This window comes from Leuciscus leuciscus (genome assembly GCF_965113295.1).
Source record: "Leuciscus leuciscus genome assembly, chromosome: 2".
Taxonomy (NCBI): domain Eukaryota; kingdom Metazoa; phylum Chordata; class Actinopteri; order Cypriniformes; family Leuciscidae; genus Leuciscus; species Leuciscus leuciscus.
In genome coordinates this window covers 50,594,710-50,609,656 of record NC_138726.1, presented here as the reverse complement: position 1 = coordinate 50,609,656, position 14,947 = coordinate 50,594,710, and the positions used below count along the sequence as shown (strand labels likewise).

Here is a 14,947-nt window from a genome sequence, read left to right as displayed (position 1 = left end):
AACCTGAACTATAGTACTATCACTATAGCACATTGTCTCCATATGATAACAAACAATAATGTTCTAATAATTCCTTTTAAATAACCTGAATTGTATTAATAATACTGATCACAATAAAACAATTCTTCTTCAGGTAATAGTTAATTATTGTAACTGTAAGTGAAATTATTGATATACTCTACCAACTGCATTAAACTTATGTTACAAAGATTTCTATATCAAATCTATATTCATTAAAGAATCCTGAAAAAATGGATCATGGTTTCCACATAATATATTAAGCATTTTCAACATTGATAATAATAAAAAATATTTCTTGAGCAGCAAATCAACATATTAGAATGATTTCTGAAGGATCATGTGACACTGAAGACTGGAGTAATGATGCTGAAAATTCAGCTTTGCATCACAGAGATACATTGGATTTGAAAATATATCACAATAGAAAACAGTTATTTTAAATTGCAATAATATTTCACAATATACTTTTACTGTTTATTTTGATCAAATAAATGCAGCCTTGGTGAGAAAAATAGATCTCTTTCATAAACATAAAAAAAATATTACCGACCCCAAACATTTGAATGGCAGTGTATGGACTTAATATAAAATGTACATAAAATGTGTCTGTATACATATGTACATATAATGGCTGTTTTACAGCAGTTGAAATGGCTCTCCTGATTTCACAGTTAAAATGATCAATTTTATAATTAATATTTTTGTAAAAGACAAAGTACAATCTGACTTTCCTGGTCATCGTGTGATATTATGCATTTCTCTTTCAGGCTAGAAACATTAGGAGCTCACAAATGGCTGCTATCAAAATTGTTAAACTGGATCCAGGTGTGTGAGTAGTTTTAATGTTATATGCATTTGGATAGGTTTGCATAGAACTATTCATGTATCAGTGGTGTACTTTAGAGAACATACAGACAACATTTACAGGCTTGTGCTGTTTCTAACAAATCCCTCAAAATTATAGAGGCTTTATTGGATCGATTCCTTGTATGAAGGATTTATATTATAATGAGCGCTATATTTACACATAATTATAGTTCTCAAAAGCCTCCCTGTCAAGACACTTACTAGTAAAACTATTTTAAAATGACCGGGCTCACATGAAGTAGTAATGATTGATTATATTTTATAAGTTATTTTTACACCGCTCTCTATATCTGTTCCTGATTTGTCAATCACTGCATTCTGGAGTAAAATACTTAAAATAATTCGTTTTATGTACAAGTATGTATTATGGACAAGTACTTGTTCAGTATACACTCTTTCTCTCGTTCTTTCTCTCATTCTTCAGGTGATGACATCACCTCCATCCAGCAGGAGATAACAATGATGAAGGAATGCAAACATAAGAACATTGTGGCCTATTATGGCACTTACCACAGGTACAGTAATGTTTGAGCATTGCCTGGTATTTCTCCAGTAGTTGTCAGGGCAGAGAAAGGTGCATTCCACTACATGTTTTATATGAGTCACACAATCACATACGAAGCACAAATCACAGAATAGGTTTTGTAAATAGTTGCGGACACGTGTCAGCACATGCTCTAGATGACTTGTGCATTCCTGAATTATATTTCCAAGGTATGCGTTCCTACTCACAAGCTTTCATTATGTTTATGAGATTCTTGTCATGGTTATGGGTGTGTGCATATGTATATATTGAAAATGTTTTGTTTGCAAGGACTGTGCACTGAACTGTTCATTTTTTCAGGAATACTAAATTGTGGATTTGCATGGAATACTGTGGCGGAGGATCGTTGCAGGATATTTACCAAGGTATACCCTGAATAAAATTAGGCCTGGTTTCACAGACAGTGCTTAGAATAAGCCAGGACTAGGCCTTAGTTCAATTATGACATTCAAGTCACAAAAAAAACAAAAAAACATTACTGGTGTGAATTTTGAGACTAAATAATGGCACTGACATATTTTAAGATATGCCAGTGAAAGTTGCTTTCAGTTAAAACAGCTCAAACATGCATTTTAGTCTGGGTGGGCTTAAGCCTTGTCTGTGAAACTGGGCATTAGTACCCTATGCAAGCATTTAAGACTATTTATAATGATGGGCAACTGTTATTATTATTAATATGCCTTTAACCACTGTGAGAGTAAATATAATATGCCCTCTGCAGTAACTGGTCCTTTAAAGGAAAAACAGATTGCTTACATCTGCAGGGAAACACTCCAGGTAAGGCTAATTCATTATTTAAAAAGATCTTTCAATCTTTCTCAATGACACATCCCTTCGTTTTGAGAAGACTTCTGTTCTGGTCTTTCTCAGGGGTTGAATCATCTCCATGAGACAGGCAAAATACACAGAGACATAAAGGTGAATGAGGCATTTCTATGACAAAATGTACACTACTGGTCAAAGGTTTGGGGTCAGTAAGATTTTATTTTCATGTTTTTTATATAATCTCTTATGCTTACCAAGGCTGCATTTATTGGATCAAAAATATTGCAGTATATATTACAGTAAAAATAATATATTTTGAAATGTAATTTATTCCTGTGATGCAAAGCTGAATTTTCAGCATCATTACTCCAGTCTTCAGTGTCACATGATACCATTCTAATATGCTGATTGGATGCTCAATAAATATGTCCTATTATTATTATTATCAATGTTGACAATATTATAAATGCTTAATATTTTTATGGAAACCGTGATGTATTTTTTCAGGATTCTTTGATGAATAGGAAGTTCGAAGGAACATTTATTTGAAATAGAATTGTTAAAAAAAATTAAAGTATTTACAGTCTCTTTAGATCTATTTAATGTATCCTCGCTGAATAAAAGTACTAATTTCTGTACAAAAAATCTTTCTGACCTCAAACTTTTGAACAGTAGTGTTGGTGACAATAGTAGTGGGTATGGGGATTTCAAAATAGTTAAATAAAAATATGAATCTGTCTTCTGATTTAGGGAGCTAACATTCTTCTTACTGATCGAGGAGATGTCAAATTGGGTAAGTGATTTTATGTGTTATTGAACCCTAAAGTACACAGTGCACATTTTAGATTATTGTATCAGTCTGTTTCTCTCTCTCTCTCTCTCTCTCTCTCTCTCTCTCTCTCTCTCTCTCTGTAGCTGATTTTGGGGTTGCGGCTGAGATCAGTGCCTCTGTTGCCAAGAGGAAGTCCTTCATAGGAACTCCCTACTGGTGAGCCGTCTGAGAAGAGAGCCTGCAGAATTACACTGTCTGAATTTTCTTGTTTTAAAGCAATTAGCATGCTATCTCTTATGAATGCTAGTGTAGGAATAGTTTGCCCAAAAATGAATCATGTTTGCCCAAAAATGTATCATTTACTCACCCTTGTGTACTTTCAACCTGTATTAATTTCTTTCTTCCATGGAACAGAAGAGGAGAAATGTTGAATTATGTACTGATCAGGTCTATTCACCAAAAGCATTGTATGCCTACATATGCACCAATGATCTTTATGATCATCTTAGGTTATGATAAATGGATTCCAGGCTGTGTAAATGATAACAGAATTTTTGAGTGAACTATACCTTTAAATGGATCTCTTTAGTCCAAAAATTCTGCAGTAGATACAGAATATCTACACTGCCGTTCAAGAGTTTGGGGTCAGTGAGATTTTTGTTAAAACATTTTTTTAAAGGAGTTGATAAGTAACAGTAAAGACATGTATAATGCTCTATTAAAAAAAGAGCATTATACAAAATGATATAAAGCATTATTAAAAAAATATTTCATGCTTTCTATTCAAGTTATTCAACAAAGAATCCGGAAAAAAAGGTATCCTGTTTTTCGCTAAAATATTAAGCTGTTTTCAACATGTTTCTTGAGCAGCAAACCAGCGATCAGAATGATTTCTGAAGGATCATGTGACACTAAAGTCTGGAGTAATGATGCTGAAAAGCTTTGCATCACATAAATAAATTACATTTTAAAGTATATTCAAATAGAAAACAGTTATTTTAAATTGTAATACTGTAATACAAATGTTGTAGATTAAATAAATGCAACCTTGTTGATCATAAGAGACTTATGTTCAAAAACATTTAAAAAATCTTACAAATTCCAAACTTTTAAATGTATGGACAGGCAGACAGACAGACAGACAGACAGACAGACAGATAGATAGATAGATAGATAGATAGATAGATAGATACTCTGTACATTACCCTGAAATTCAGTCCGACTGCAGGATGTGATGCATCTAATGGAAATGTTTCTTTATTTTGTTAGGATGGCCCCTGAGGTTGCTGCAGTGGAAAAGAAGGGTGGATATAACCATCTGTGTGATATCTGGGCAGTGGGCATCACTGGCATAGAGCTGGCAGAGCTACAGCCACCTATGTTTGACCTTCATCCCATGCGGTCAGAATGACGCATCTAAATCATTTACCAGAACAGAAAATACACTGGTAACATGAAGCAGTTTTGAACTGAGGTTTTATTTTTTCTGTTGTAGAGCTCTGATGTTGATGTCTAAGAGCAGCTTCCAGCCTCCCAAACTAAAAGACAAGAGCAAATGGTGAGATTCAAAACTTCACAGAAAGAAAAGTACGATGTTTACTGTGAGTAGCTGACATGATTTGTGAGAGGTTTGTGTCTTTGTCTTTGCAGGTCTGCAGGTTTTCATAGCTTTGTGAAGATGTGTTTGATCAAAAGTCCTCGCAAGAGGCCGACAGCAGAAACTCTTCTCCAGGTGACAGAATAATCAAACTCAAGAATCAAAGTTAATATTTGTGTTTGCGTTGCTGGCTGCTGAATATCATGTACATATAACAACTTTCCTCATGTGATCAAAAGACGGGTTGAAGCTTTCCAGCCACAAGGGATTGTGTTTTTTAAAATAATGTTCCCTTTCAGTCGTTCACATTCGACGTAGTCGACGTTACGACTGATTGGGATCACACTTAGGGAGCCTGTCATCTTCGAGTATTGTAAAAACGAGCCAATGCACATTGGTGTGCGTGAATTGCATCACACGCTCCGCCCCGCAGCGCGGATATAAATACGGAAGTGGATGCACGCACCAGTTGTCTTTCGCTTCGGAGCCGTTCGGTGGCTTGATGTCTCTGAAGAGTGTTGTTCTACAACGAGCGAGTGTGTCTGTGTTCTTTTTGAAGTCCATCTCGGTGTTGAGACCGAGACTCGCCTTCGTTCGCGAAGGTGGAGTCCCCACTCCCATGCCCCGCTCTAGTCTTTCTTCTAGGCCAAACAACCGTTTCGTTCGGGGCCCCTCCAGAGGACAGGATGTCCATTGCAGCATCGGAGGGAGAGCTAGCCTCTGGAGATGACGACTCTGCTCCGCTGCCTCCCTCTGGGAGGAGCCAGATCCAGAGATGGCAGCTATGCCGAAAAAGGGCCGTCGAGGCAGTAGGGCTCGTCTGGAATCCTCCACCGTGTCCTGAACTGTCTCGGTTGGATGATTGGTTTCTCGGGGCGGGCCGGGCTGGTTCTCAGCCTGCCGCCCCAGTACCTTTCTTCCCTGAAGTGCATGAGGAGCTAACTAGGTCGTGGATGGCACCTTTCTCTGCCAGAAACCGTCTTAGTAGTTCCTCCCCCCTCACTACCCTTGATGGAGGAGCGGCGAAGGGTTACGAGGCTATCCTTCCAGTGGAGCGGTCTATCGCGATGCAACTGTGTCCGGCGACCGCTACCTCATGGAGCCTCCAACTGCATTGGCATCCAATGCCTCGAGTTGCTAGCAGCAGTGGTGTGCCGTCAGAGCCAGCAGGGCCTTCTCTGCTGGCCCTGTCAAAATAAAAAAAATAAAAAATTTCTATAATTAAATTAATGTGTGTCTGAACATGTCTAAATTCAATTAATGTCTATCAGTACGTTACGATTATATTTCCAGAAAGAATATGGTTATTTTTTTGTGAGTCTGAGCTGGATTTTCCATATGTCATCTAAACGCAGCTCCGTGGACCAGCACTAGTTGTATAGCTAGCCTTCCGTTGAAGCTGCCATTTTCCATTTGATCATAACTTTGACTGACGTGTTTTATCAGCCAATCAAATTGTGAAGCGTATGACAGAACGCCCCAGAGGCCCAGCGATGTGTCGACGGCTAGCCCGCGCTGATGTCATCAAGTGGGTGGGCTGATACAATACATGTTTGTGTACAATAACAATTTTCAGGAAAAATAACATTACGATGTCCAGAAATCAATTTCATTAGTACATTGGGTCATTTTGGGTACATTTGTCATTCTAGATCTACTAATATTGTTAGTGCCGAGAATTTCCACGTGACTAAATGCATTGATACTGAATAACTTTCATGTACGGTGATAGTCTAGTGGTAGAACTTTTGCCAAGCATGTCAGAGGTTCTGGGTACGAATCCACACTCGTATAGTTTTTTTTTTTTTTTTTTTTTTACTGAATATGTTCATCAGTGGTTGTATATCAAGCAGGGCGTTTGTGTGCATTTTGTTTAGTAAGATTTCAACAAATAGAAAGTCTCCGCAACGGCGATAGATCGAAGCGCGCATCTGAGTGAAAACTGTGCGTGAGCCACAAGAGAACACTGTTTCCGCGGCAACGAGCACTCAGCTTGAACAACACATTTCAGCGCTAGAATGCATCTTATTCAACAAACGAAAATTAATGTCCTGCTAGTTAACCGGAGATGTTTTATTTATTTGTATTAGGTACATCCGTGCGCGAGATGTTTCAGCTCAGCTTTTATAATGTACAGTGACAGTGGTGTGCGCGTGTGCGCTGAGGTTGAAGATCAGCTGTCTCGTCGTTGATGTTATGCAGTAGTGCATACAGTGCATGATTGTATTTTGCATGAATCTGTGTGTGTTGTTATTGCGATTGGGGGGGGGGGGGGGGGGGGGGGGGGGGCGTTAGATCGTTACTGAAGGCCCTGACTGAAACCCCACGGTACGCTACTGGCTAGCAGTACACCTTGCTTGATGCCTCTGCTCAGCAAGCCTGTACTGCTCAGTACAGCGACCGTTGCGCTGTGCTTCCCTCGCATGTCGCAACTCGCCCACCACCTCCTCCTTTGGAATCAGAAGCTTCTGAGGTCGCTTCATCCACTTTAAGTTCTGGCCTACTCAATTGTGCCGCCGACGAGGCCTCACGACAGCCTGTGGCCGAGGAGAGTGGAGACTCCATCTCTAGGCAGTCCAGCTGTTCTGGGATTTTTCTGTTCCGCACAGTTACATCTGTTTGCCTCTCCGAACTCGTCCCATTGCACACAGCTGGCCCCGGGGCCTACGCAAAGATACATTTCCCCAGTGAGCCTTTCTGCAAAACACAGTGCTAAGTCAGGAAGGAGAAGAAGCAGGTCTTCCTAGTTGCCCCTTAATGGCCCAACTGGAGCTAGTTCCCTCGAACTTACGCTCCTCTCGACAGCCCCTTCCTGACCCTTTCCTCTGAAACATCTCAGGGACGGGGCACTGTTGGCACCCGCGCTAGACCTCTGGAAACTCAATGTCTCGATTTGGAGGTTCAGGTATTTATCTCAAAAGGATCGTAGATACCATCACTTCTGCGAGAGCACCCTATAAAAAAAAGAAAAAAAAAGGGCTTGCTTACGACCTGAAGTGGAACCTGTTCGTTGAGTGGTGTTCTTCTCACTGAGAAGACCCCCGAAAGTGTTCGATCACTTCTGTGCTTTCTTTCCTGCAAGATGGGTCGGAGATGGCTGTCTCCCTCCGCCCTCAAAATGTATGTTGCCTTTATATTAACGCTCATCATGATGCAGTGGATGCAAATCCGTGGGGAAGCACGACTTGATCGTCAGGTTCCTGAGGGGAGCAAGGAGACTGAATCCGCATTGCGCCCCCTCTATACCTTCTAGGGACTTATCTCTGGTGCTACTGCACTCAGAGACCTCCCCTTGAGTCACTGCAGGCAGCTGAGTTAAAAATCCTGTTTTTAAAGAAACAGTTCTCCTGCTTGCTTGCCTCTATCAAGAAGGTAGGGGACCTGCACGCATTTTTGGTCGACGAATCGTGCTTGGAATTTGGACCGGCCAACTCTCACAATATCCTGAGACCCCGGCCTGGATATGTGCCCAAGGTTCCTACCTCTCCCTTAAGACAGGACCAGGTGGTGAGCCTGCAAGCGCTGCCCCGGTGGAGGCAGACCCACCCTGGCTTTTCTCTGTTCCTTCCGCTCCGTGCGGTTATAACAGGACAGAATGCAAAGCCTCAGGACCTCAACCAGCTCTTGTCTGTTACGGAGATCAGCAGAAGGGAAGGTTGTTTCCAAGCAGAGGTTGGCCCACTGCATAGTGGTTGCCATCATCTTGGTGTGCCTGGTGAGTACCGTGCCCACCTGGGTAGTGAGCCTCTCCAAAGAGAGAGTGTTGCTCTTTCCTGGGCATTGATACAGGGTGCCTCGCTGACAGATGTTTTTAGAGCTGCGGGCTGGGCGACACCAGCACATTCGCTAGAAAAATAGCCTATGTGTCGAGCCGGTTGCTTTCCGTGGGCTCCCTTCACATGAAGCCAGCTTCACTGTAAACCCAGTTCAAAGCGTCGGCTTGCTGTGCCATTCCCCTCCTATGTACTGGATCCGTGCACCATTCTTGCTCCAGTAGAGTTCCCCTTTAGCCGAACCCTGTTGAGTTCCTCCACACCATTCGGCTTCGGATGCGTCCGAGGCCAGGCCAGGCCACTCGTATGCACTGGTGGAACCTGTGCTAGGCTGGGTCCATATGTTATGATCCCTACGGCGATCCCATATGTGTATTCTTCCACGGTACAGCTCCCTGCGGCAAGCCAGTGTCTTCCCTTGGCAGAGCCTGCTCTGCTGTCACTGACCGGTTGCGTCTCCCCTCTGTTATAGGCTTGAGCCACCTCAGTAACATTCCATATGTTGTACTGCCCGGTAATTCGCCCAGTCCATATGTGTTATTCTCCACATGTTACGGGCTCCCTACGGGCAGTTACGGCCTCCCTACGGGCAGGATGTGGCTTCCACAGCGTATTCCTTCCAACGAAAGGATAACTTGAAAGGTCTTGTGGAACAGCAGTGACTTTCCTAGCCTAATCTCTGTCCCATCTCCGCCTCAATAATGCGGGAGGATCAGGAGGCTTTTGTCTATAGGCACTGGAAGGTGGCAGCACTAGTGGTGTTTTAATAGGGATCCCAATCAGTCGTAATGTCGACTACGTCGAACGTGAGCGACTTAAAGGGAAAGTCTTGGTTACGTATGTAACCCTCGTTCCCTGAAGGAGGGAACGGACACGTAGTCCCGTTGCCACTATTGCTGGACCACCGCTGACTCCGGGCTCCGCTCGGCTCCTCAGCGAAAAACAACTGGTGCATGCATCCACTTCCATATTTATACCCGCGCTGCGGGGCGGAGCGTGTGATGCAATTCACGCTGTGCATTGGCTCGTTTTTACAATACTCGAAGATGACAAGCGCCCTAAGCGTAATCCCAATCAGTCGACTACGTCTCCGTTCCCTCCTTCAGGGAACGAGGGTTACATACGTAACTGAGACGTTTTTGAATGAAGTCTCTTCTGCTCCCCAGGACTGCATTTATTTGATCAAAATACAGTAAAAATAGTAATATTGGGAAATATTATTACAATTTAAAATAACAGATTTCTATTTTAGCATATTTTAAAATGTAATTTATTCCTTTGATGGCAAAGCTGATTTTCAGCATCATTACTCCAGTCTTCAGTGTCACACGCTTCAACAAAAATAAACAGTACAAAAACAGAAAAGGAACTACCAGCCTACAACACAATACAATGCAATCATAGTTCAAATTGTGGGGAAAATACCTAATTTCTTCATGTTGACAGACAGTAGCTATTCTTATTATTGACTATGTTGAAATCAGTTGCACTGCAGTTCATATTTTTGTGGAAACCGTGATCAATTTTTTTCAGGATTCTTGCAATGTTGCCAGATATCACTAGAAAGACAACTGGTCATAAAAATGGTCAAATCAACCCCAGATTTGAAAAAAGAATATTATAAAGCCGTTAATAATTTTATATAAAATATTTAAATATTATGATATCACTATTTATATAACATCAATATTTATAAATGAAATGATTTGAGTCATTACTTTTTTATTAATCCAGTTAAAATTGATAGTGAGCAGAGCTTAGACATAACAGATCTAAGAATATAAGCTATGATAAAATATGGATCGGTATCGATCATTCAAGAAAAATCATAATTGTATAATAGTTCTATTGACTTTTGTATTTCTAGAAAAGTTGATTAATGTTGCTTTCTCTCTCCCCAGCACCCGTTTGTAACACAGTTACTGACCAGAAAGTTGATGATTGAGCTACTGGACATGGCAAATAACCCAGACCTCCACCATCCCTCCAGTCCTGAGGAGAATGAAGAGGTGAGAGGTGTCCTCTGGCTCAGAAATTCATCATTTTTATACTAAACTTCTTATGCTCCTTATGCATAATTAGGCCTATGGTAATTCTGACATGACATGAACACAGAATCGTTCTGAAAGTTTGTTTATGGCAGTTGATTTAATTTTATCATAAATCATTAAGCAAGACAGAATTTCCTAAAAAGCCTTCATGAGCTTTTAAGCTTTACTTAAAATTCTAAGTATTTGTTCTTGGATAAGATTAATAAAATATAAATAATGAACATAAAGAGAAGCATATGATACAGGATTATTGGGAAACTTTGCCCTAATTTAAGAAGTCAAGTGTTTTTTCTTTTTCTTTTTCAAAAGTGCATGTCAGAGTTCAGTTTGTCAAAGTGTACAAATATTTGTAGCAGCAATATTTGTGTGTGTTTGTGTGTGTTAAAGGCAAATGACACAGCCCCGGATAAAATCCAGTCTAAAGGGAAACATATGCCAGTGGAGAGGAGTTTGTCTGAAGAACAGTGTAAGTTCTAAACACACATCATTACTGTTACCATACATATCATACCATACATGCAGTTACCATACATTTTTTATATTATTTGTAATATTTTATATATATATTTTTTTAACATTAATTAGCTTATGGTTGTGTCTAATTATTCCTAGTGTGCAAAATCTACTGGCAGCCTTGTCAATTAATAGTGTGTATATATACTGTATATACTGTACAGTCTCTATCTATCTATCTATCTATCTATCTATCTATCTATCTATCTATCTATCTATCTATCTATCTATCTATCTATCTATCTATCTATCTATCTATCTATCTATCCTAATTGTTATCATTAAATTTGTATTATGTACTATACTATATACTGTTATACTTTACATTATCTTCAGTGATTACATTAGATTCAATGGGGTTCTATATAGAAACCTAGGGTTCTTGACTTAACTTTAAAGAACCCTTTATGCTAAAAAGGTTAGGAAAATATAAAGAAAATATCTTAAAGGGATACTCCACTTTTTTTGGAAATAGGCTCATTTTACAACTCCCCCAGAGTTAAACAGTTGAGTTTTACCGTTTTCGAATCCATTCAGCCGATCTCCGGGTCTGGGGGTCCCACTTTTAGCATAGCTTAGCATAATGAATTGAACCGGACAAGACCGTTAGCATCTCTCTCAAAAAAATGAACAAAGAGTTTCCATATTTTTCCTATTTAAAACTTGACTCTTCTGTAGTTACATCGTGTACTAAGACCGACGGAAAATGAAAAGTTGCGATTTTCTAGGCTGATATGGCTAGGAACTATACTCTCATTCCTGCGTAATAATCAAGAAACTTTGCTGCAGTACCATGGGTGAAGCAGGCGTAATGATATGACGCAGCACCTGATAATAGTCCCCAGCTCAGTAGCCTATTATCAGGCAGCATGCGCTGCGTCATATCATTATGCAAGACCGCACTGGTCTTATCCGGTTCAATTCATTATGCTAAGCTATGCTAAAAGTGGGACCCCCAGACCCGGAGATCGGCTGAATGGATTCGAAAATGGTAAAACTCAACTGTTTAACTCTGGGGGAGTTGTAAAATGAGCCTATTTCCAAAAAAATTGGAGTATCCCTTTAAGTGTATAATACTTTCATGTTAAATGGGTTATTTTTTTTTTTTGTACTGATAAAGTATATTACGAGCCGTTTAATTTCTGAAATTTCATAAAAAAATTTAACAAATCAAATCCTTAAATTGATCCCATGATGAGAACCCCTAAAAGTTGATATATATATATATATATATATATATATATATATATATGTAGATTGAATGTAGTAATGAACATATTTCTAATTTTCTTTAGTGTTTAATGTGTGTTTTATGATTGTCATGTTTTTATCACTTCATTTTCTGAAGTTCACTGCCACTCCAAAGTCAGTGCCATGTCTATTTTCATTGCAGCGTGTGCATGATTAGAAAGTTGAATGTATGGATGTGTAGCTGCTTTAACAAGGCTGCTATTGAGCATAGCTTCAGTGATGTCAATAGGCACACAACTCATAGAGCTGGTACTGTTTAGCACACATCTATGGCATGTCCTTCTCCATCCCCCTCACACACTCACTTGTGTGAACTGGATCCAGTGGTCACATTCAAGACGAAGCGGAGAGTGCGATGCGTGTGTGTGTGTGTGTTATCGTTTGGCAAGTCGATGCCATGATTACTGAGAATCCATTGTCACACATCTTGACTGTAAGATTACAGCATTCACAGACAGACAAACCAAACAGACAGAGTTTCCATCCACCTATTTTTATGAATATTTTCTGATATTGCATGAAAAAATGCTGGATGGAAACGCCAAGCCTTCGTGAGCATAAGAGACTCCTTTCAAAACAAGTCTTACGGATCCTAAACTTTTGAAAGGTAGTACAAATATGTAAATTATGTATTTAAGTGAGTAATGTGTATGTTTGTTTGTTTCAGTTGACCAGGTGAAGTTTACCCCTCCCAGGAGGAAAGAGACTGAACCCTATCCTGACCTGGTCAGTTTTATTGTTCTCACATAGACACAAACCACACACTTCATAGAGTATTCTGTGTCATTATTCATGGTCATCGCTCAGATAAAAATGAAGTATGTTTATCTTAGGGATCATGTGATGATTGGAGCATATCTGGAGATGAACCAGAGTCACCGTAAGTGTTGATTGATTGAAACTGACTTATAATTGCATTATGGTTTTACACAATTTTTATAACCTTTCATTTGAACTGCATTCATTGATGCAGGGGTCTTTTGGAAAGTGTAGAGGAAGAGTTACAGCAGAGGTGAGACACGCTTATGTTCTGGCGCCATCTTGTGGAGACACAAATAAAAATGCACTTTTGCTGCCAGCTATTTTCATGAATTGATTATTAGATTTTTGTTACTAGATTTCATGTGTATAGTATAAGTATAATGTTTCTGTTTTCCCTTTAATAACAGTTATTATCATTTGGGTAACACTTTACAATTAAGTCTCATTTGTTAACATTAGTTAATGCATTAACTAAGATGAGCTAATAATAAGCAATATATTATTGCAGCATTTATTAACCTTTGTTAATGTTAGTTAATAAAAATGTACAGGTTACTTCACAGTGCATTAACTAACTAAGATCCAACTTTTGATCTTAAAAATGTGCTGGTGAATGTTGAGATCAACATTAACTAAGAAAAATAAATTAAACCATATTGTAAAGTGTTACCTTAGTTTTATTTTTTATCTTTTACATATTATATATTCTCTTTGGTTTCTATTATGTTAGTACATGTTTTTTTTAAACATTCACAATTTTAAACTGGAGTTGACATGCATAATTTGCACTGTGTGTATATATATGTGACAGATCTTTCTCTTTCAGGAGTTTGACAGTAAAAAGACTCTCGTCTTTTGAGGTATGGAATTTGAGAAACTGCATGTGTCAATGATTAATTTATAATTCTATGAAAATGTATGTTAAGATGTAAATGGTTTTTGATGTTTCACAGTGGAGTAAGAGGAAAAGTGGACTGTTCAGCCCACCGCCCGTCTCTGCTACGACATCACTTCCTCCCATGAGCTCTTTAGACTCTGATCTGGAGGACAAGGACCTTACACTGCGACCTAGTGCTACTCTATGCCCTGAAACTGTATTAAGTCCAAAACCAGGTATTACCATCCACACATTCAAGATACTTGGAGAAATTGACCATCAGTTTTAAAAGATTTCTCTCTTTGTGTTTTGTCAGTGCTGTTGAGGTGTTCAGCTAGTCAAGATGTGCGGCAGTGGTCCAGTGACCCTTGTGTTCCTGACAGTAAATATACACAGGAACAACAGAGGACTCTTACAAGGACTCTCAGCAGAGACACGGCTCTCTCCCCGGAGTGGAGCACCATGAGGAAGAAAACCGAGGACTCTGTGAGTTATAAAATGTTGAATGTTACAAATAACAGACTTACACTAATATGTGCTTATATGCTTATATTTTAATATGTCTCAGCTACATTCATTTCCTTATTTATCATTTATCAATCACAATGTCGGGCATGAAGAACTGATTTCACATACATTCTTCGTACAGATTTTGTGTCTTTTATCTTAACCAGGGCCATATTTACTAAGAACTTGCGCCAATGCAAATGCTTTTGGCATAAAAAACTGCTGTCAGGTTTTACTAAAGACACGGAGTGAGAAATTAGCAATGAAAAGGCATGGAGTGGACACAGATATTTTGCATAATATGCATTTGTAGGACTTTCCCGATCAGACTGCTAAATTTATAGGCAAAGAGTATTTAAATGAATCATCCTAAATCAATGTGATTTACTGAGGTTTGCAGTTGCCAGTTTAGTGGTATTTGCGCCATTATTTATTTGTACTGTTCCCCCAAAAAAGCATGTCTTAACCGATTGAATTTTCACATTCTTAGTAGATCACCAGCAGAACTTTCCACTCCCATCGGCGCTTTTATTAGATTGTGGCCGCACACACATTTGCCCTGTTTTGTTAAATCTGGCCCTCTGTATTATGTTGTAGTATTACATATTTAATAGCTCTAAATATATCAACATTAAATTAGTCATTGG

General features: G+C 39.3%; 1 protein-coding gene across 1 annotated transcript in view; it reads left to right on the top strand.

Annotated features, from left to right (window-relative positions):
* map4k2 (mitogen-activated protein kinase kinase kinase kinase 2) overlaps window positions 1-14,947 on the top strand; it is a 30,705-nt gene that overhangs the window by 9,305 nt on the left and 6,453 nt on the right. The window contains exons 2-19 of the mRNA XM_082156216.1: window positions 789-846; window positions 1,313-1,403; window positions 1,733-1,797; window positions 2,154-2,209; window positions 2,303-2,350; window positions 2,948-2,990; window positions 3,113-3,185; window positions 4,239-4,370; window positions 4,465-4,527; window positions 4,620-4,701; window positions 10,241-10,348; window positions 10,778-10,856; window positions 12,822-12,880; window positions 12,988-13,034; window positions 13,128-13,166; window positions 13,743-13,776; window positions 13,870-14,029; window positions 14,110-14,279. Coding sequence (XP_082012342.1) covers window positions 789-846; window positions 1,313-1,403; window positions 1,733-1,797; window positions 2,154-2,209; window positions 2,303-2,350; window positions 2,948-2,990; window positions 3,113-3,185; window positions 4,239-4,370; window positions 4,465-4,527; window positions 4,620-4,701; window positions 10,241-10,348; window positions 10,778-10,856; window positions 12,822-12,880; window positions 12,988-13,034; window positions 13,128-13,166; window positions 13,743-13,776; window positions 13,870-14,029; window positions 14,110-14,279 — 1,407 coding nt within the window. The remainder of the gene's footprint in view (window positions 1-788; window positions 847-1,312; window positions 1,404-1,732; window positions 1,798-2,153; window positions 2,210-2,302; window positions 2,351-2,947; window positions 2,991-3,112; window positions 3,186-4,238; window positions 4,371-4,464; window positions 4,528-4,619; window positions 4,702-10,240; window positions 10,349-10,777; window positions 10,857-12,821; window positions 12,881-12,987; window positions 13,035-13,127; window positions 13,167-13,742; window positions 13,777-13,869; window positions 14,030-14,109; window positions 14,280-14,947) is intronic.